The sequence below is a fragment of the Oncorhynchus mykiss genome, chromosome 10 (assembly GCF_057628025.1).
Source record: "Oncorhynchus mykiss isolate SJ-2025 chromosome 10, ASM5762802v1, whole genome shotgun sequence".
Classification (NCBI taxonomy): Eukaryota; Metazoa; Chordata; class Actinopteri; order Salmoniformes; family Salmonidae; genus Oncorhynchus; species Oncorhynchus mykiss.
Window position 1 is genome coordinate 42,529,260 of NC_143031.1, and position 22,549 is coordinate 42,551,808.

Below are 22,549 nucleotides of genomic sequence, written 5' to 3' on the forward strand. Positions count from 1 at the left end.
ATTATATCGTTGTTCATTTATGACTGTATCTCCTGGCACTTGGTTTTACCACTTCTCCTCATTTCAATTCTATAAACTTTTGGTGTGTAGGCTATTCATTTTTTATGATATGGAGTCATGAAATGACATTCTTCTACACTTTGGCCTTTATATATGAATTTGTTTGTTTATTGTTCATGAAGGTAAACCATAAATGCCAATGCAGTAACAGACACCAATTTTGAAGAGTGAATGGACACATCACTACATCACTACTGCTCATAACAGCACTGTTTCTTTAACTGCCAGTGCTGAGATACTCGCCATGATAATTCATTGGAGTTCTGTGAACCAATCATGTGCTGAACTGTACAAAGAGATCTAGTCCCTCCCCCAGCCTCAGCACCATAAACCCAGCCTCGTCGAGAACCAGGTTTTTTTTTTAGGTATGGCAACCCGAGACTACCATAATCCTTACAATGCACAGAGCTGAGAGAGACAGAGCTGCGCTCCTTTTGAGAGATAGGACCGACATATAAAACCGTGTTTAATTCTATAGGAATAATAGGTTTTACTTGGTAGGATTATCTTGAAATGTATTACAAACCAAGACCTTTACGAAGTCCAAGGGATCATCATTCATGGAAATGCGGATTCAAATGAAGATGGTATTTCTATGGCGGGGGCTTCTGCTTTCCTCCCTTCTGTGGAATACAATAGAAGCGCAGACGCGCTACACCATCCCCGAGGAGCTGAGTGTGGGATCTGTTATTGGGAATATAGCAATGGATCTGGGTTTGAAAGTGTCTGAGATTTCCGATCGTAAACTGAGGATAGCCTCCGAAGGCGATAAGCAGTATTTCAGTGTGGATTTGGGAAGAGGTGACCTCATTGTTAGTGAGAGAATAGACAGGGAGAATCTGTGTGGACGAAATCCCAAGTGTCTGTTACCTTTGGAGGCTTTAATTGAAAACCCACTACAGCTGTATCGTGTTGAAATCGAAATACAGGATATAAATGACAATTCCCCAGTATTCCAAAACAATCAAAATGTTTTAAATATTGCGGAGTCTAGAATTCCAGGTGTAAGATTTCGTTTGGAATCAGCACAAGACCCCGACGTTGGCTCCAATTCCTTACGCTCATATACACTAAGTAAAAATGAACATTTTGTGTTAGACATAAAAACAAAGAAGGATGGGTCAAAAGTCCCAGAATTGGTTTTAGAAAAAGTATTGGACAGAGAAAAACAGTCCGTACAGAGCCTGCTTTTGACGGCCGTAGATGGTGGAAATCCTGCTAGATCAGGCACGGCAGAAATTACTATTCGAGTTCTAGACAATAACGACAATGCACCTGTGTTTGAAGAAAGTACATATGACATTCAAGTGGTTGAAAACACATTACCAGGAACGGTCGTCGTCACTGTTAAAGCAGTCGATCTTGATGATGGGTCCAACAGTGAGATCGTTTACTCATTTGGACCACACACATCAGAGTCACTTCAGGACCTTATAACTGTAGATCCGCAAACCGGTGAAATAATAGTTCAGGGAAATATAGATTATGAAAAGGGAAATTCGTTTAAATTTGATGTTCTCGCAACAGACAAAGGCACCCCACCAATGCAGGGCGTATGTAGTATTAATGTAGAAATTATTGATTTAAACGACAATTCCCCAGCTCTCATTTTAAAATCGCAGCCTAGCCCGGTGAGGGAAGACACGCCTATTGGAACGGTTGTTGCTTTGATAAGTGCCAAGGACATAGACTCTGGAGATAATGGTGAGGTAAGTCTGAATGTAGCGTTAGGCTTACCTTTTTCATTAAAACCATCCATTTCTAATAACTACGCTTTGGTTACTGATTCCAGTTTCGATCGGGAGAAAAAAACGGAGTATTCTGTCGAAATTCTAGCTTCTGACCACGGGGAACCGTCTCTTACCTCTAGAAAAACAATCACGGTTCGTGTTTTAGATGTCAATGACAACTCGCCAGTGTTTTCCCAGCCGTTCTATACTGTGTATGTTAAAGAAAATGGCATCCCGGGATATTTACTGAGCTCAGTGTCCGCTTCTGATACAGACATGGGTGAGAATGCGAAGATCTCCTATTCTATATTAGACTCTAAAGTACAAGACGTGTCTGTCTCCTCCTATATTTACATAAACTCAGATAACGGCAGCATCTACAGCATGCACTCGTTTGACTATGAGAAACTGAAGGTGTTTCAGATACAGGTCCAGGCAAAGGACCACGGCTCTCCGTCTTTGAGCAGCAACGTCACGGTTCATGTTTTTATCCTGGACCAGAACGACAATGCCCCCGCTGTTATTTACCCATCCGCTGTCACGGGCTCTGTCTCGCATCAGAAGATGCCCCGGTCCGCTAAAGCAGGCCACCTCGCTACCAAGATATCGGCAGTGGACGCAGACTCGGGCCATAACGCCTGGATTTCCTATAGGCTGGTGGAGGCCACAGACTCGTCTCTGTTCAGTGTGAATCTTTACACGGGGGAGGTGAGGACTAAACGCGCTGTTTCAGAGCAGGATGACTCCTCTCAGAGGCTGCTTATAGATATACAAGACAATGGGGAACCGGTCCAGTCCGCCACAGTCACAGTCAACATACTGTTAGAGGACGGGCTCCACGAGCCCATCTCAGACTTCCGCCAGAAAACAGCCGAGCCCAGCAAGAGAAACAGTAAAATCACCTTTTATTTGATCATCTCTCTGGCCTCAGTGTCCGTTTTGTCTTTGTTGACTTTTCTCATCTTAGTGGTGAATTGCGTTAGGAACAGTAGGAGCAGCTCGAGTTGCTGTATCAGACGGGCTGACTCTGACGGATACAAGAATCCCAACAGAAACCTGCAGCTCCAGCTCAACACTGACGGCCCTATTAAGTATGTGGAGGTCCTGGGAGGGGACATGTTGTCTCAGAGCCAGTCCTTCAGGTCGTGTCTCTCTCCAGTGTCCGAGTTCAGTGATTTCACCCTCGTTAAGCCCAGCAGCACCACTGACTTTAAGGACATGATAAACGTACTTGATGCATCTTTACCGGACAGCGCGTGGACGTTCGAGAGCCAACAGGTGAGACTATGTTTTATTACCACCGGATTTAATTGTTGTTCATTTATGACTGTATCTCCTGGAACTGGGTTTTACCACTTCTATTCATTCGATGCTATAACATTTGGGTGATTTTATTTTTCTGTTTATATGAGAGTTTTCAGCTATAGATACTTTATCGGTATTTTTTCAATATAACGCATCCGCTGATGTTGCACTTTCGCATTTGCGGTGAGAGCGATGTTAGTCAGACCATTAGACATCCTGAAAATCGGGCTTCACATAAAATCATCTGTAGCGTCCGAACGGGTTGTCCTACATACGATTGTGACCCCTCTATGGAAAGGTGAGACCCATAAGCGTATTGGGACTCGTCTGAAGTCGGTGCAGCGGATGTGCCTAATTACAATTGAAGTCGGAAGTACATACACTTAGGTTGGAGTCATTAAAACTTGTTTTCAACCACTCCACAAATTTCTTGCTAACAAACTATAGTTTTGACAAGTCGGTTAGGACATCTACTTTGTGCATGACACAAGTACTTTTTCTAACAATTGTTTACAGACATTATTTCACTTATAATTCACTGTATCACAATTCCAGTGGGTCAGAAGTTTACATACACTAAGTTAACTGTGCCTTTAAACAGCTTGGAAAATTCCAGAAAATGATGTCATGGCTTTAGAAGCTTCTGATGGGCTAATTGATATAATTTGAGTCAATTGGATGTATTTCAATGCCTACCTTCAAACTCAGTGCCTCTTTGCTTGACATCATGGAAAAATCAAAAGAAATCAGCCAAGACCTCAGAAAACATTTTTAGACGTCCAGAAGTCTGGTTCATCCTTGGGAGCAATTTCCAACACCTGAAGGTACCACGTTCATCTGTACAAACAATAGTATGCAAGTATAAACACCATGGGACCACGCAGCCATCATTCTGCTCAGGAAGGAGACGCGTTCTGCCTCCTAGAGATGAACGTACTTTGGTGCGAAAAATGCTAATGAATCCCAGAACAACAGCAAAGGGCCTTGTGAAGATGCAACTGCACATGGGGACAACGATCGTACTTTTTGGAGAAATGTCCTCTGGTCTGATGAAACAAAAATAGAACTGTTTGGCCATAACGACCATCGTTATGTTTGGAGGAAAAAGGGGGAGGCTTGCAAGCCAAAGAACACCATCCCAACTGTGAAGAACGTGGATGGCAGCATTGTGTTGTGGGGGTGGTTTGCTGCAGGAGGGACTGGTGCACTTCACAAAATAGATGGCATCATGAGGAGGGGAAATTACGTGGATATATTGAAGCAACATCTCAAGACATCAGTCAGGAAGTTAAAGCTTGGTCCCAAATGGGTATTCCAAATGGACAATGACCCCAAGCATGCTTCCAAAGTTGTGGCTAAGGTCCTGTCCTCCATCCTATTGAAAATGTGTGGGTAGAACTGAAAAGGCATGTGCTAGCAAGTAGGCCTACAAACCTGACTCAGTTACACCAGCTCTGTCAGGATGAACGGGCCAAAATTCACCCAACTTATTGTGGGAAACTTGTGGAAGGCTACCCAAAACGTTTGACCCAAGTTAAACAATTTAAAGACAATGCTACCAAATACTAATTGAGTGTATGTAAACCTCTGACCCACTGGGAATGTGATGAAAGAAATACAATCTGAAATAAATCATTCTCTCTACTATTATTCTAACGTTTCACATTCTTAAAATAAAGTGGTGATTCCAACTGACCTAAAACAGGGAATTTTTACTAGGATTAAATGTCAGGAATTGTGAAAAACTGAGTTCAAATGTATTTGGCTAAGGTGTATGTAAACTTCCGACTTCAACTGTATGTCTGTAGTCCAAACATTTTGGGCAACACACTAATATGACCCATCTGTGGAAAGGTGAGACTCTCACTAACACCTTCATGTCAGTTTTTTTGCTCGCCCTCAGGCCTCACAAGACTCCGCTGAAGTACCAGTTGAATAGAAATATATATTTAGATTGTTCAGAGCCGAAAATAAGTGGTTAGATACATGTTTCCCGATCTTTCTTATTTCTCTCAGATATAGGACAGACACTTCAGAACAAACTACCTTTTGATTTTTTGTTCCATGTAGTGAATCTGTAATTCAATGTGTTTATAAAGGGCTAATAGCAGTAAGGCCATATTAAAATGTTAATCATGTATGTATGTGTGTGTGTGTGTGTGTGTGTGTGTGTGTGTGTGCGTATATTTTTTTTGTTTTATAATTCAAGGGGCCTTACAATTGAAAATCAAACAGCTAAATTACCTTCTTAAAACAATTCCATATAGTTTAAACTCCCCCGGCTTAGACAGGGCTTAGTCTGTATAGGGTTAAACTGACAGATATTTATGGGGATTTTTGTATATTGCTAATTAGATTTATGCTGGGACGCAAAAAACAACTCTAGGTTAAAGAATATTGTTTAACTTGGTCTAAGCGCTCCAGGCTGCAAGCGCTGTCCACAAACAAGGTGCTGAAATAGCTCTGGATTAGTTAGCGAGTCATGGAACACTTGTTCCTGTTGTTCTGTCTGTGTTATTTGTAGTTCATACAGTGCATTCGGAAAGTATTCAGACCCCTGGAATCTTAACACATTTTTGTTACGTTACAGCTGTCACACCCTGGTCAAAGTATTTTGTGTTTATCTTTATTTATTTGGTCAGGCCAGGGTGTGGCATGGGGTTTTGTTTGTGGTGTGTATTTATGGGGATTGTAGCTAGTGGGGTGTTCTAGCTAAGTCTATGGCTGTCTGAAGTGGTTCTCAATCAGAGGCAGGTGTTTATCGTTGTCTCTGATTGGGAACCATATTTAGGCAGCCATATTCTTTGAGTTTGTCGTGGGTGATTGTCCTTTGTGTCCTGACGTCATTGTTCTGTGTTAGGAGACACGAGTATAGGCTGTTTCGGGTTTTGTTAAGTTTATTGTTTTGGTAGTGTTTGTGTTTAGTGTGTTAATTCATTAAACATGGATTGCAATAGACACGCCGCATTTTGGTCCGACTCTCCTTCTCACGAAGAAAACCGTTACAGAATCACCCACCACCAACGGACCAAGCAGCGTGTCAACAGGCAGCAGCAGCAGCGTAAAGAGGAATGGACATGGGAGGACGTTTTGGATGGCAAGGGCTGTTACACTTGGGAGGAGATACTGGCTGGAAGAGATCGCCTCCCATGGGAACAGGTGGAGGCACTTAGGAGAGCAGAGGCAGCCGGAGAGAGGAGCCGGCGATATGAGGGAACACGGCTGGCAAGGAAGCCCGAGAGGCAGCCCCAAAAATTTCTTGGGGGGGGGCTAACAGGGAGTATGGCTACGCCAGGTAGGAGACCTGGGCAGACTCCCTGTGCTTACCGGGGGGCTAGAGAGACCGGACAGGCACCGTGTTATGCAGTGGTGCGCACGGTGTCTCCAGTGCGGGTGCATAGCCCGGTGCGGTATATTCCAGCTCCGCGTGTCTGCCGGGCTAGATTGAGCGTCGAGCCTAATGCCATGAAGCCGGCTCTACGCAGCTGGTCCCCAGTGCGTCTCCTTGGGCCGGTTTACATGGCACCAGCCTTGCGCTCGGTGTCTCCGGTTCGCCTGCATAGTCCAGTGCGGGCTATTCCACCTCGCCGCACTGGCAGGGCGACCGTGAGCATTCAACCAGGTAAGGTTGGGCAGGCTCGGTGCTCAAGAGCTCCAGTGCGCCTGCACGGTCCGGTTTTTCCAGTACCACCTCCACACCCCAGCCCTCCGGTAGCAGCTCCCCGCACCAGGCTTCCTGTGCGTGTCCTCGGCCCAGTACCACCAGTGCCAGCACCACGCATCAGGCCTACAGTGCGCCTCGCCTGTCCAGCGCTGCCAGAGCCTCCCTTCTCTTCAGCGCTGTCGGAGTCTCCCGCCTGTTTAGCGCTGTTAGAGCCTGCCTTCTCTACAGCGCTGCCGGAGTCTCCCGCCTGTTCAGAACTGCCAGTTAGCATAGAGCTGCCAGTTAGCATAGAGCTGCCAGTTAGCATAGAGCTGCCAGTTAGCATAGAGCTGCCAGTTAGCATAGAGCTGCCAGTTAGCATAGAGCTGCCAGTCTGCAAGGAGCTGCCAGTCTGCATAGAGCTGCCAGTCTGCAAGGAGCTGCCAGTCTGCAAGGAGCCGCCAGAGCTGCCTGTCTGCAGGATGCCGCCAAAGCTGCCAGTCTGCAAGGAGCCGCCAGAGCTGCCAGTCTGCAAGGAGCCGCCAGAGCTGCCAGTCTGCAAGGAGCCGCCAGAGCCGCCAGTCAGCATGGAGCAGCCAGGGCCGCCAGTCAGCATGGAGCAGCCAGGGCCGCCAGTCAGCATGGAGCAGCCAGGGCCGCCAGTCAGCATGGAGCAGCCAGTCAGCATGGAGCAGCCAGTCAGCATGGAGCAGCCAGAGCAGCCAGTCAGCATGGAGCAGCCAGAGCAGCCAGTCAGCATGGAGCAGCCAGAGCTGCCAGTCAGCATGGAGCAGCCAGTCAGCATGGAGCAGCCAGAGCTGCCAGTCATCATGGAGCAGCCAGTCAGCATGGAGCAGCCAGAGCTGCCAGTCGACCAGACTCTCCCAGATCTGCCAGTCGACCAGACTCTCCCAGATCTGCCAGTCGACCAGACTCTCCCAGATCTGCCAGTCGACCAGACTCTCCCAGATCTGCCAGTCGACCAGACTCTCCCAGATCTGCCAGTCGACCAGACTCTCCCAGATCTGCCAGTCGACCAGACTCTTCCAGATCTGCCAGTCGACCAGACTCTTCCAGATCTGCCAGTCGACCAGACTCTTCCAGATCTGCCAGTCGACCAGACTCTTCCAGATCTGCCAGTCGACCAGACTCTTCCAGATCTGCCAGTCGACCAGACTCTTCCAGATCTGCCAGTCGACCAGACTCTTCCAGATCTGCCAGTCGACCAGACTCTTCCAGATCTGCCAGTCGACCAGACTCTTCCAGATCTGCCAGTCAGCCAGGATCTGCCAGATCTGCCAGTCAGCCAGGATCTGCCAGTCAGCCAGGATCTGCCGAAACCACCAGCCAGCCAGGATCTGGTAGATTCATCGACCTGCCTGAGCTTCCTCTCACTCCTGAGCTTCCTCTCACTCCTGAGCTTCCTCTCACTCCTGAGCTTCCTCTCACTCCTGAGCTTCCTCTCACTCCTGAGCTTCCCCTCAGTCCCGAGCTGCCTCAGTCCCGAGCTGCCCCTCAGTCCCGATCTGCTCCTCAGTCCAGTGGGGTTCTGGGTGAGGACTACTAGGCCATGGTCGGCGGCGAGGGTGGACTATCCAGGGACGCGAGGAGAAGGGACTAAGACATTGATTGAGTGGGGTCCACGTCCCGCGCCGGAGCCGCCACCATGGACAGACGCCCACCCGGACCCTCCCTATTGTTTTGAGGTGCGTTCGGGAGTCCGCACCTTAGGGGGGGGGTTCTGTCACACCCTGGTCAAAGTATTTTGTGTTTATCTTTATTTATTTGGTCAGGCCAGGGTGTGGCATGGGGTTTTGTTTGTGGTGTGTATTTATGGGGATTGTAGCTAGTGGGGTGTTCTAGCTAAGTCTATGGCTGTCTGAAGTGGTTCTCAATCAGAGGCAGGTGTTTATCGTTGTCTCTGATTGGGAACCATATTTAGGCAGCCATATTCTTTGAGTTTGTCGTGGGTGATTGTCCTTTGTGTCCTGACGTCATTGTTCTGTGTTAGGAGACACGAGTATAGGCTGTTTCGGGTTTTGTTAAGTTTATTGTTTTGGTAGTGTTTGTGTTTAGTGTGTTAATTCATTAAACATGGATTGCAATAGACACGCCGCATTTTGGTCCGACTCTCCTTCTCACGAAGAAAACCGTTACAACAGCCGTATTCTAAAATGGATTTAAGAAAAATTCAATCCTCATCATTCTACACACATAATGACAAAGAGAAAACCGGTTTTTAGAAATGTTTGTACATTTATACAAAAGAAAAACAGAAATTCCTTATTTACATAAGTATTCAGACCCTTTGCTATGAGACTCGAAATTGAGCTCAGGTGCGTCCTGTTCCCATTGATCATCCTTGATCATCCTGTGGTAAATTCAATTGATTGGACATGATTTGGGAGGCACACACCTGTCTATATAACGTCACACAGTTGACAGTGCATGTCGAAGCATAAACCAAGCCATGAGGTCGAAGGAATTGTCCGTAGAGCTCCAAGACAGGATTGTGTCGAGGTACAGATCTGGGGAAGGTTACCAAAACGTTTCTGTAGCATTGAAGGTCCCCAAGAACATAGTGGCCTCCATCATTCTTGAATGGAAGAAGTTTGAAACCACCAAGACTCTTCCTAGAGCTGGCTTCCAGGCTAAACTGAGCAATCGGGGGAGAAGGGCCTTAGTCAGGGAGGACTGAGCTCCAGAGTTCCTCTGTGGAGATGGGAGAATGTTTTCAGAAGGACAACCATCTCTGTAGCATTCCACCAATCAGGTCTTTATGGTAGAGTGGCCAGATGGAAGCCACTCCTCAGTAAAAGGTACATGAAAGCCCACTTGGAGTTTGCCAAAAGGCACCTAAAGGACTTTCAGACCATGAGAAACAAGATTCTCTGGCATGATTAAACCAAGATTTGGCCTGAATGCCAAGCGTCACATCAGGAGGAAAACTGGAAACATCCCTACGGTAAATCATGGTGGAGGCAGCATCATGCCTTGGGGATTTTTTCATCGGCAGGGACTAGGACACTAGTCAGGATTGAGAGAAAGATGAAGAGAGCAAACTACAGAGACATCCTTGATGCTCCAGAGCACTCAGGACCTCAGACTGGGGCGAAGGTTCACCTTCCAACAGGACCACGAACCTAAGCACACAGCCAAGATAACACAGGAGTGGCTTCTGGACAAGTCTCTGAATGACCTTTAGTGACCCAGCCAAAGTCCGGACTTGAACCAGATTGAACATCTCTGGATAGACCTGAAAATAGCTGTGCGGCAATGCTCCCCATCGAACCTGACAGAGCTTGAGAGGATCTGCAGAGAATAATGGGAGAAATTCCCCAAATAAAGGTGTGCCAAGGTTGTAGCATCATACCCAAGAAGACTCGAAGCTGTAATCACTGCCACAAGTGCTTCAACAAATTACAGAGTAAAGGGTCTGAATACTTAATATGTTTATATATTTATTTTTATACATTTTCAAAAATGTCTGAACTTGTTTTTGCTTTTTTCATCATGGGGTATTTATTATGTGTCGATTGATGAGGGGGAAAAGCAATGAAATCCATTTTAGAATATGGCTGTAAAGTAACAAAATGTGGAAAAAGTCAAGGGGTCTGTATACTTTCTGGAATGCACTATACAGGCTATTCATTTTTCATTATATTAATTCATGAAATTGCTTTCTTCTACACTTTGGCAAGCGTTTATGTAGGCTATTTATTTGTTTGTTTATTGTACATGAAGGTAAACCATAAATGCCAATGCAGTAACAGACACCAATTTTGAGGAGTGAATGGACACATCACTACATCACTACTGCTCATAACAGCACTGTTTCTTTAACTGCCAGTGCTGAGATACTCGCCATGATAACCCATTGGATTTCTGTGAACCAATCATGTGCTGAACTGTACAAAGAGATCTAGTCCCTCCCCCAGCCTCAGCACTATAAGCCCAGCCTCGTCAAGAACACTGCTTTTGTTTTTTTAGGAATGGCTACTGGAGTCTACCATTCTACAATACATAGAGCTGGGAGAGACAGAGCCGCGCTCATATTGAGAGATAGGACTAATATTTAAAACGGTGTTCAGTTCTGTATGAATAATATATTTTACTAACTGGGATTATATTGCAATGTATTACAAACCAAGACCTTTACGAAGTCCAAGGGATCGTCATTCATGGAAATGAGGATTCTAATGAAGATAAAGGTTTTCCTATGGCTTCTGCTTTTCTTCCTCATGGGGTATACAATAGAAGCACAGACGCGCTACACCATCCCCGAGGAGCTCAACGTGGGATCCGTTGTTGGGAATATAGCTAAAGATCTGGGTTTGAATTTATCTGAGATTTCCGATCGTAAACTTAGAATAGCTTCCGAGGGTGGTAAGCAGTATTTCAGTGTGGATTTGGGAAAAGGCGAGCTTATTGTTAATGAGAGGATAGACAGAGAAAGTCTTTGTGGAGGAAATGCCAATTGTCTGTTGCCTTTAGAGGCTATTATAGAAAACCCACTACAGCTGTATCGTGTTGAGATCGAAATTCAGGACATAAATGACAATTTACCAGTTTTTCAAAGCAATAGAAATGTTTTAAATATTGCGGAGCACACACTACCAGGCGCAAGATTTCGGTTAGAATCAGCACAAGACCCCGATGTTGGCTCCAATTCTTTACGCACGTATACACTTAGTAAAAATGAACATTTTGTGCTAGATATTAAAACAAATAAAGATGGGTCAAAAGTATCCGAATTGATTTTAGAAAAGGTATTGGACAGAGAAAAACAGTCCGTACACAGCCTGCTTCTAACAGCCGTGGATGGTGGGAATCCTGCTAGATCAGGCACAGCAGAAATTATTATTCGGGTACAAGACATAAACGACAATGCACCCATCTTTGAGGAAAGTGGATATGATATCCAAGTGGTTGAAAATACACGTCCAGGAACGGTCGTTGTCACTGTAAAAGCAGTCGACCGTGATGATGGAGTCAATCGTGAGATCGTGTACTCATTTGGACCACACACCTCAGAGTCCCTACAGAACCTTTTAACTGTTAATCCCCAAACTGGCGAAATAAAGGTTAAGGGAGAGATAGATTATGAAGCGAGAAATTCGTTTAAAATTGATGTTCTTGCCACAGACAAAGGCATTCCACCAATGCAAGGCCTCTGTACTATTAATGTTGAAATTATGGATTTGAATGACAATTCCCCAGAGATCATTTTAAAGTCTCAGCCTAGTCCTGTTAGTGAAGACGCGCCTGTTGGAACAGTTATAGCTTTGATAAGTGCCAAGGACGTAGACTCTGGAGATAATGGTAATGTCAACTTGAATATAGCGCCAGGCTTACCATTTAAATTAAAACCATCTGTATCTAACAACTACGCTTTGGTTACGGACACCAGTTTGGATAGAGAAAAAAATCTAGACTACACTGTCGAAATTAAAGCTTCTGACTCCGGAACACCGTCTCTCAACTCCAGAAAAACAATACATGTTCGTATTTTGGATGTCAATGACAACCCTCCAGTTTTCTCCCAACCTTCTTACACTGTTTACGTCAGAGAGAACAATGCTGCTGGATCAATAATGTGTTCAGTGTCCGCTTCAGATCCAGATATCGGAGAAAACGCCAAGATCTCCTATTCTATATTAGACTCTAAAGTACAAGACGTGTCTGTCTCCTCCTATATTTACATAAACTCAGATAACGGCAGCATCTACAGCATGCACTCGTTTGACTATGAGAAACTGAAGGTGTTTCAGATACAGGTCCAGGCAAAGGACAACGGCTCTCCGTCTCTGAGCAGCAACGTCACGGTTCATGTTTTTATCCTGGACCTGAACGACAATGCCCCCGCTGTTATTTACCCATCCGCTGTCATGGGCTCTGTCTCCCATCAGAAGATGCCCCGGTCCGCTAAAGCAGGCCACCTCGCTACCAAGATATCGGCAGTGGACGCAGACTCGGGCCATAACGCCTGGATTTCCTATAGGCTGGTGGAGGCCACAGACTCGTCTCTGTTCAGTGTGAATCTTTACACGGGGGAGGTGAGGACTAAACGCGCTGTTTCAGAGCAGGATGACTCCTCTCAGAGGCTGCTTATAGATATACAAGACAATGGGGAGCCGGTCCAGTCCGCCACAGTCACAGTCAACATAGTGTTAGAGGACGGGCTCCACGAGCCCATCTCGGACTTCCGCCAGAAAACACCCGAGCCCAGCAAGAGAAACAGTAAAATCACCTTTTACTTAATAATCTCTCTGGCCTCAGTGTCCGTGTTGTCTTTGTTGACTTTCCTCATCTTAGTGGCGAAGTGCGTTAGAAACAGGAGCAGCTCGAGTTGCTGTATCAGACGGGCTGACTCTGACGGATACAAGAATCCCAACAGAAACCTGCAGCTCCAGCTCAACACTGACGGCCCTATTAAGTATGTGGAGGTCCTGGGAGGGGACATGTTGTCTCAGAGCCAGTCCTTCAGATCGTGTCTCTCTCCAGTGTCCGAGTTCAGTGATTTCACCCTCGTTAAGCCCAGCAGCACCACTGACTTTCAGGACATGATAAACGTGCTTGATGCATCATTACCTGACAGTGCGTGGACGTTCGAGAGCCAACAGGTGAGCACAATTCCTGCTTAAATGAGTGTTATGCAAATGTCCTGTGTTCTCATCTATTATTCCTATTCCAGTGACTGACTACATTAGAATAAATATTGCATACTTTAAATGTATGTGTTTTCATAACTATGTATGTTGATAATAGGTTCACGTATTTTCTGTGGTTCTTTTGATAAACGTCTTGCATTTCAGAGGCTATACGATACACTATGCCTTAACTATCTGGCTTTGCGCTGTCCAAGGTTCTGAAATGTATGCTACAGTTCTGACTCGCTGCTAGAATAGGGCGAGAGCTCCGAGTGATTCAGTACGTCACTATAGCAGCATTGTACTTTTTTAAAACCTCAAGAATATCTTGGTTGTTTTGTACCGTGCTTTTGTTGTTCTGTTCCCTTACTTGTTCTTACAATGTTTTGTTAAATATGAATTGCTTCACTTTTTACGACTTTGATAGGAAAACAACTACGTTAATGCATCAACGGGACAAGTCACAAAAGACAGAGGACACATTATTACGTTGAAATGTTTTGTTCATGAAACAGTAGCTATAGGTCTAACATAAATTATATTGTTTCATTCTACTTCGATTTCAATGTCCGGTGTATTTGGATTTTCATATTTAAAAAAAAATCAGTCTTAGGAAAAACGTATTTATTTTGTGATGGTGAAGCTAGTAGGTCTACGTAGTTGTTTTCCTCGCCCGTAGCCTAGGTCTGTAGTGCTGCTTAAAAGCAGCACTGATCCTAGTCTTAATCTATTGGAGCGCTGAGCGCCAATAGCATGCAGCATTGTACAAAGAGATCTACGCCCTTCCCCAGCCATAGTACAGTAACCCATATACTGCACAGAGATGGGAGAGACGGAGCTACGCTCATCGATACAGTGAAACGAAATATATTTTTTTGCAACATGTTGTACTTCAAAGATAACGAAATATTCATGATCTAATTGCTTATGATTGCGATGTATTGCAATCCAAGAACTTCATTTGCGTCAGAAATTATATCTTCTTTGGAAATTGGGATTTTAGGGATGAAGATTCTGCGTAAACGGGCGTTCTGGCTGTTCTTTCTGCTATGGAATACAATACAGGCTCAGATCCGCTACACTATTCCAGAGGAATTGAAAGAAGGGGCTGTTGTTGGGAATATAGCAGAGGATCTTGGTTTGAAAGCGTCTGAGATTTTTGTGCGTAAACTAAGGATCGCCTCCGAGGCTGGTAAGCAATATTTCAGTGTGGATTTAAGGAGAGGCGAGTTGGTTGTCAACGAGAGGATCGACAGAGAGAGTTTGTGCGGACAAAGCGCCAGTTGTCTATTACCACTGCAGGTTGTTATTGAGGAGCCGCTCCAGCTTTACCGCGTTGAGGTGGAAGTCCAGGATATTAATGATAATGGGCCAATCTTTTTGTCTACTGAACGTGTTCTTAATATTGCAGAATCCACAACAACCGGAGCTCGATTTCTACTTACCAGTGCAAAGGACCCTGACGTGGGATCCAATTCCCTCAGTTCATACAAATTAAATAAAAATGACTTTTTTTCATTAAATGTTAAGACCAATAGAGATGGAACGAAAATACCAGAGTTACTTTTACAAAAAGCACTAGACAGAGAGAAACAGGCCGTTCATCATCTTGTGCTGACAGCAATAGATGGTGGCAATCCGGTCCGATCAGGTACTACGGAGGTCACTGTTCAAGTTTTAGATAACAATGACAATGCTCCAATCTTTGAGAAATCGCTTTATGAATGTTCTTTACTAGAGAATTCACCCAAAAGTACAGTGGTCATAATCGTCAAAGCCGGTGATACTGATGAGGGTGCAAATGGAGCAATGCAATACACGTTCGCTGAGCAAACGCCAGACTTCATACATGAAATGTTTTCTATTGACTCGGAGTCTGGACAGATCACTTTGACGGGTAATCTGGATTATGAAGAGAGTCACACGTATGAATTTAATATACGCGCTACAGACAAAGGAATTCCCGCTATGGAGGGCCACTGCTCTATTCGGGTAGAGATTTTGGACGTGAACGATAATGCACCTGAAATTGTCCTTACCTCGTCACCTAACCCAGTGAAAGAAGATGCTTCTTTAGGAACAGTTGTTGCTTTGATAGGCGCAAAAGATCTTGATTCAGTGGAAAATGGGAAGGTTAGTTTGAGTTTAATAGGCGAACATCCATTTAAATTGAAACCGTCGTATGCAGATAATTATGCTATACTAACAGACTCTGAACTCGACCGGGAGCTATTTTCTGAATATAAACTGAAAATTGTCGCCTCTGATTCGGGTTCTCCTCCCCTCACTTCAAAAAAAGAGGTAATTGTAAGAGTTTTGGACGTCAATGACAACCCTCCAGTTTTCTCCCAGCCCTCTTACACTGTTTATGTCAGAGAGAACAATGCTGCTGGATCAATAATGTGTTCAGTTTCCGCTTCAGATCCAGATATCGGAGAAAACGCCAAGATCACCTATTCTATATTAGCCTCTAGAGTACACGACGTGTCTGTCTCCTCCTATATTTACATAAACTCAGATAACGGCAGCATCTACAGCATGCACTCGTTTGACTATGAGAAACTGAAGGTGTTTCAATTACAGGTCCAGGCAAAGGACCACGGCTCTCCGTCTTTGAGCAGCAACGTCACGGTTCATGTTTTTATCATGGACCAGAACGACAATGTACCCGCTGTTATTTACCCTTCGGTGGTCATGGGCTCTGTCTCCCATCAGAAGATGCCCCGGTCCGCTAAAGCAGGCCACCTGACCACTAAGATATCGGCAGTGGACGCAGACTCGGGCCATAACGCTTGGATTTCCTATAGGCTGGTGGAGGCCACAGACTCGTCTCTGTTCAGTGTGAATCTTTACACAGGGGAGGTGAGGACAAAACGCGCTGTTTCAGAGCAGGATGACTCCTCTCAGAGGCTGCTTATAGAGATACAGGACAATGGGGAGCCGGTCCAGTCCGCCACAGTCACAGTCAACATATTGTTAGAGGACGGGCTCCACGAGCCCATCTCGGACTTCCGCCAGAAAACAGCCGAGCCCAGCAAGAGAAACAGTAAAATCACCTTTTATTTGATCATCTCTCTGGCCTCTGTGTCCGTTTTGTCTTTGTTGACTTTTCTCATCTTAGTGGTGAAATGCGTTAGAAACAGTAGGAGCAGCTCGAGTTGCTGTATCAGACGGGCTGACTCTGACGGATACAAGAATCCCAACAGAAACCTGCAGCTCCAGCTCAACACTGACGGCCCTATTAAGTATGTGGAGGTCCTGGGAGGGGACATGTTGTCTCAGAGCCAGTCCTTCAGATCGTGTCTCTCTCCAGTGTCCGAGTTCAGTGATTTCACCCTCGTAAAGCCCAGCAGCACCACTGACTTTCAGGACATGATAAACGTGCTTGATGCATCTTTACCTGACAGTGCGTGGACGTTCGAGAGCCAACAGGTGAGCATATTGTTTGAATTGGTCATTGAAATGGATCTTATTAAACTTGGTATTGTTCGCATATGTTTATATGTCCTGCAATGCATAATACCGCTTGGTTTCGTAAATACTTTTCCTGTAATCTGCAATGAAAATAAAATTAATAGCATTAGGAACTTCTTTTTTTCAGTTATTTTGCTTTCATTTACACTTTTCACGTCAGGTTTCAAGCATTAATTGAACTTTCCACGTCTTGAATCGTTTTGTGCTGTGCTGTCTAACGTCAGTGGTCAACCTGGTCTCACAGCATTTCGTATTATTCTGTATGTAAATACGAGACACTCCATTTTGTATGATATGTTTCCTTTCCTATGGTACGTACTAATTTGTGAATGTATATCACTCATTTCGTATGGAATGTTACAATTTTGAAAAACTTATGAGGTTTAGTTTAGAAGTTAGGTTAAAGGGTTAGGGGAAGGGGACGGCTTAGCTAATATGTTAAGGAGTTGCAAAGTAGCTAAAAAGTAGTAAGTAGTTTAAAAGTTGTAAAAAGTAATTCGTTAAAATGCTGAAGTTGTCCATGATGAGAGTTGATCTCGCAAACCTTTGGGTTGCTAGACGTTCGCATTATATACCCAACCATCCACTCAACCAACCACCTTACTTTTGCTTTTGCCTTAAGTAACATCTGTCTTGTGTAACTATACCAAATGTAACATACACTATATAGACAGAAGTATGTGGACACACCTTCAAATTAGTGGATTTGGCTATTTCAGCCACACCCATTGATGACAGGTGTATAAAATCGAGCACACCGCCATGCAATCTCCGTAGACAAACATTGGAAGTATAAAATCCTTAGTGAAGAGCTCAGTAAACGTTCAACACAGCACAGTCATAGGATGCCACCTTTCCAACAACTCCGTCTGTAAAATGTCTGCCTTGCTATAGCTGCCCCGGGCAACTGTAAGTACTGTTATTGTGAAGTGGAACACGTCTCGGAGCAACAACGGCTCAGCCACGAAGTGGTAGGCCACACAAGCTCACAGAACTGGACCGCCGAGTGCTGAAGCGCATAGCGTGTAAAAATAATCTGTTCTCGGTTGCAACACTCACTACCGAGTTCCAAACTGCCTCTGCCAGCAACATCAGGACAATAACTGTTCCCCGGGAGCTTCATGAAATTGGTTTGCATGGCCGATCAGCTGCACACAAGCATAAGATCACCATGAACAATGTCAAGCTTCTGCTGGTTCTCTGGAGTGATGAATGACACTTCAACATCTTGCTGTCCGACAGAATCAGGGTTTGGCTGATGCCAGGAGAACGCTACCTGCCCCAATACATTGTGCCAACTGTAAAGTTGGGTGGAAGAGGACAAAGGGTCTGGGGATGTTTTTCATGGTTCGGGCAAGGCCCCTTAGTTCCAGTAAATGGAAATCTTAACGCCACAGCATGCAATGACATTCTAGACGATTCTGTGCTTCCAACTTTGTGGCCACAGTTTGGGGAAGGCCTTTTCCTATTTCAGCATGACAATAACCCCGTGCACAAAGTGAGGTCCCTACAGAAATGGTTTGTAGAGATCGGTGTGGAAGAACTTGACTGACCTGCACAGAGCCCTGACAACCCCATCGAACACCTTTGGGATGAATTGGAACACTGACTGTGAGCCAGGCTTTATCACCCAACATCAGTGCCCGACCTCACTAATGCTCTTGTGGCTGAATGGAAGCAAGTCCCCGCAGCAAAGTTCCAACATGTAGTGGAAAGCCTTCCCAGAAGAGTGGAGGCTGTTGTATCAGCAAAGGGGGTACCAACTCCTTATTAATGCCCATAAAATGAGTTGTTCGACGAGCAGGTGTCCATATACTTTTGGTCATTTACTTTATCATACCAATTCGAGCGTCACAAATGTATGTTTACTATGTTACGTCTATTCTGAGAACAAGCTTCAGTGATTCCGTTTGGTGCTGTCCACTACCTTCAGTATCCAAAAGTTACCACAGCCACAATATCAAAATGGCTCCATTGTAAAAATTCATGAAAGCAAACATAAGCTTTTTGGTCTCAATTTAAGGTTATGGTTACGCATAAAGTTTGCAGTGTGGTAAAGGTTAGGGTTAGGTTTAAAATCACGTTTTAAGAAGGTAAATTGTAGAAATGGGCAAGGTTTATGACTTTGTGGGTATGGTAACTAGTGACGACCACTACCGTGGTGCTGAAAGTGAAAACAAATGTATGCGTTCTTCCTGCACATTGATTCTGACTCAACTGCATACCCTATTTATGTTGTTATAGGATTTTGTGCTATTTTAAAACAGTGTTTTTCAGCAATATGATATAGGCCTACATGCAAATGATCTGTAGCCAAGAATTTCTTATGTGTTCTTCTGAAAGTATTGCTTCTCCAAAATACACTAATATAAGTCATACATTGCCTAAAAAATATCATAGCCAAATACTAATTCAGTGAGATGTATGGATCAAAATGAAAGGTTCCACATGTGCATCTTGTAACAGTCAATTCGTGAAACCCTAAACTGTCCTACATCTACAATGTTACTCTTCCAGTTTAATCACAGTTTGACAACATATCCAGTTTAATCACATATCCATATCATTGATAAATGCATGTTTTAGGACATAAAAAAAGATTCAGTTCAAATTATTATCCTATAATTTGTATGCCCCACTAAAATACAAAGTAATCAAGCCAGTTCATCTCTATCTCTATGCCTGCCTATGACACTAACTCTCTGCCTATATCTTTGGCTGCTCTGTTACTTTAACTCAGAGCTGCTCCTAATAGTAATCTATTGGAGCTCTGTAAACCAATCATGTGCTGAACTGTACAAAGAGATCTATGCCCTCCCCCAGCCACAGCATCATATCCCTTGCCATGGACAGAGCTGGGAGAGACATAGCTGGGCTCACATCGATGTACAAGTATTGGATTTAGCCGTTCATTTAAGAAATTGCTGGGTATTTGGTAATTTCATTGCATTCTCTTGCGATGTGTGACGGATCAAGTGCTTTATATATTGCACGCTATTTGTGGAGATGTGGACGCTAGTCAAGATAAAGATTGTTCCATGGCTGGCACTATGGATGTTCTTTCTCTTGTGGAATACAATAGAGGCGCAGACTCGATACACCATTCCTGAGGAACTGGACGTGGGCTCTGTTGTTGGAAATATAGCTAAGGACTTGGGATTTGACATCTCTAAAATCTCTGATCGCAAACTGAGGATAGCCCCCGGGGCTGGTAAGCAATATTTCGCTGTGGATTTGGGAAAGGGTGAGCTCATTGTAAATGAACGGATAGACAGAGAGAGTCTGTGCGGACAAAGCGCGAGTTGTTTGTTACCTCTGCAGGTTATCATTGAGGATCCACTTCAGTTTTATCGAGTTGAGGTGGAAATACTGGATATAAATGACAATTCTCCACGTTTCAAGTCAGAAGAAAACACAGTTAATGTGGCGGAATCAACTCTACCAGGGGCAAGAATTCCGTTGGAAACGGCACAGGACCCTGATGTTGGAGCGAATATGCTGCGTTCTTATACCTTGAATAAAAACGACTTCTTCAAGCTGAATGTTAAGAATAGCAGAGACGGAACAAAGATTCCTGAACTTGTTCTGGAAAATGCCGTTGACAGAGAGAAGCAGTCTGTCCACCATCTCATTCTTACGGCATTTGATGGAGGTTCTCCTGCTAGATTGGGAATAGCGAAATTTACAGTTATCGTTTTGGATAACAATGACAACGCACCAAGTTTTGAGCAAGACTTGTATGAGATCCATCTTAGTGAAAATACCAATCCTGGAACGTTAGTGTTGACTGTTAAAGCTGACGATTTAGATGAGGGCTCTAACAGTGCGATAGTTTATTCATTCGGGTCACAAACACCAGATGACGTGCAAAAACGTTTTGCTATCGACCAAGAGACAGGAGAAATAACATTGTCACACGAGTTAGATTACGAAATGGGTTCCTCTTACAAATTCGATGTATGTGCGAGAGACAAAGGCACGCCATCTATGGAGGGGCACAGCGATGTTCAGGTGACGGTTATAGATGTTAATGACAACTCACCTGAGATAACCATCACCTCCTCACCCAAACCCATTAGAGAGGATGCCCCAGTAGGTACCATGGTAGCACTAATTAGTGCAAAGGATTTGGACTCGGGAGAAAATGGTCAAGTTTCCCTTCGTATGTCTTCAGATTACCCTTTCAAATTAAATCCCTCATTTGCAGATCATTATGCACTAGTAACACATTCAACTTTAGACCGGGAGAAATACCCTGAATACCGTATTGAGCTTGAAGCATCGGACTCAGGGTCCCCAGCTTTGACCTCCATTAAAATCATAACAGTGGATATTTTAGATGTTAATGACAACCCTCCAGTTTTCTCCCAACCTTCTTACACTGTTTACGTCAGAGAGAACAATGCTGCTGGATCAATAATGTGTTCAGTTTCCGCATCAGATCCAGATATAGGTGAGAATGCGAAGATCTCCTATTCTATATTAGACTCTAAAGTACAAGACGTGTCTGTCTCCTCCTATATTTACATAAACTCAGATAACGGCAGCATCTTCAGCATGCACTCGTTTGACTATGAGAAACTGAAGGTGTTTCAGATACAGGTCCAGGCAAAGGACCACGGCTCTCCGTCTTTGAGCAGCAACGTCACGGTTCATGTTTTTATCCTGGATCAGAACGACAATGCACCCGCTGTTATTTACCCTTCCGCTGTCATGGGCTCTGTCTCCCATCAGAAGATGCCCCGGTACGCTAAAGCAGGCCACCTGACCACTAAGATATCGGCAGTGGACGCAGACTCGGGCCATAACGCCTGGATTTCCTATAGGCTGGTGGAGGCCACAGACTCGTCTCTGTTCAGTGTGAATCTTTACACGGGGGAGGTGAGGACTAAACGCGCTGTTTCAGAGCAGGATGACTCCTCTCAGAGACTGCTTATAGAGATACAGGACAATGGGGAGCCGGTCCAGTCCGCCACAGTCACAGTCAACATACTGTTAGAGGACGGGCTCCACGAGCCCATCTCAGACTTCCGCCAGAAAACAGCCGAGCCCAGCAAGAGAAACAGTAAAATCACCTTTTATTTGATCATCTCTCTGGCCTCTGTGTCCGTTTTGTCTTTGTTGACTTTTCTCATCTTAGTGGTGAAATGCGTTAGGAACAGTAGGAGCAGCTCGAGTTGCTGTATCAGACGGGCTGACTCTGACGGATACAAGAATCCCAACAGAAACCTGCAGCTCCAGCTCAACACTGACGGCCCTATTAAGTATGTGGAGGTCCTGGGAGGGGACATGTTGTCTCAGAGCCAGTCCTTCAGATCGTGTCTCTCTCCAGTGTCCGAGTTCAGTGATTTCACCCTCGTTAAGCCCAGCAGCACCACTGACTTTCAGGACATGATAAACGTGCTTGATGCATCTTTACCTGACAGTGCGTGGACGTTCGAGAGCCAACAGGTGAGCACATTGTTTGAATTGGTAATTGAAGATAAACGTGCTATTGTTTCCACAGATATATTCGCCTTACAATGCATAATATGGCTGTTTACGGTATATTTCATTTCCGCGCTGTCCATTGCAGTGGTGCTGAAAGTGAAAAGGAACGACCGATATTTATTGGCATATTTTTACTGTCTAGATTGTTGCTTGGATTCGTAAATACTTTTCTTGTACTCTGCAATGAAAATAACATT

At 44.6% G+C, this 22,549-nt stretch overlaps 1 protein-coding gene and 2 pseudogenes across 44 annotated transcripts in view; all 3 read left to right on the top strand.

Annotated features, from left to right (window-relative positions):
* The window catches only part of LOC110533900 (protocadherin gamma-C5), a 143,420-nt gene that overhangs the window by 99,922 nt on the left and 20,949 nt on the right, over positions 1 to 22,549 (top strand). For 3 of the 42 annotated variants that reach the window (XM_036990304.2, XM_036990322.2, XM_036990338.2), the window contains exon 1: positions 9,441 to 13,361. The exons of 36 other annotated variants lie outside the window; for them this stretch is intronic. In XM_036990304.2, coding sequence (XP_036846199.2) covers positions 10,920 to 13,361 — 2,442 coding nt within the window. In that variant the 5' untranslated portion in view covers positions 9,441 to 10,919. Of the gene's footprint in view, positions 1 to 9,440; positions 13,362 to 18,908; positions 22,314 to 22,549 lie in introns of those variants that run through there. 3 more of the 42 variants (XM_036990303.2, XM_036990321.2, XM_036990337.2) reach the window with 1 other exon arrangement.
* Positions 6 to 4,982, top strand: LOC149980019 (protocadherin gamma-C5 pseudogene; annotated as a pseudogene). Its single transcript, XR_016483709.1, has one exon. The product of XR_016483709.1 is annotated as a protocadherin gamma-C5 pseudogene (transcript).
* On the top strand, positions 14,057 to 18,804 carry LOC110533901 (protocadherin gamma-C5 pseudogene; annotated as a pseudogene). The gene has a single exon (XR_016483708.1). The product of XR_016483708.1 is annotated as a protocadherin gamma-C5 pseudogene (transcript).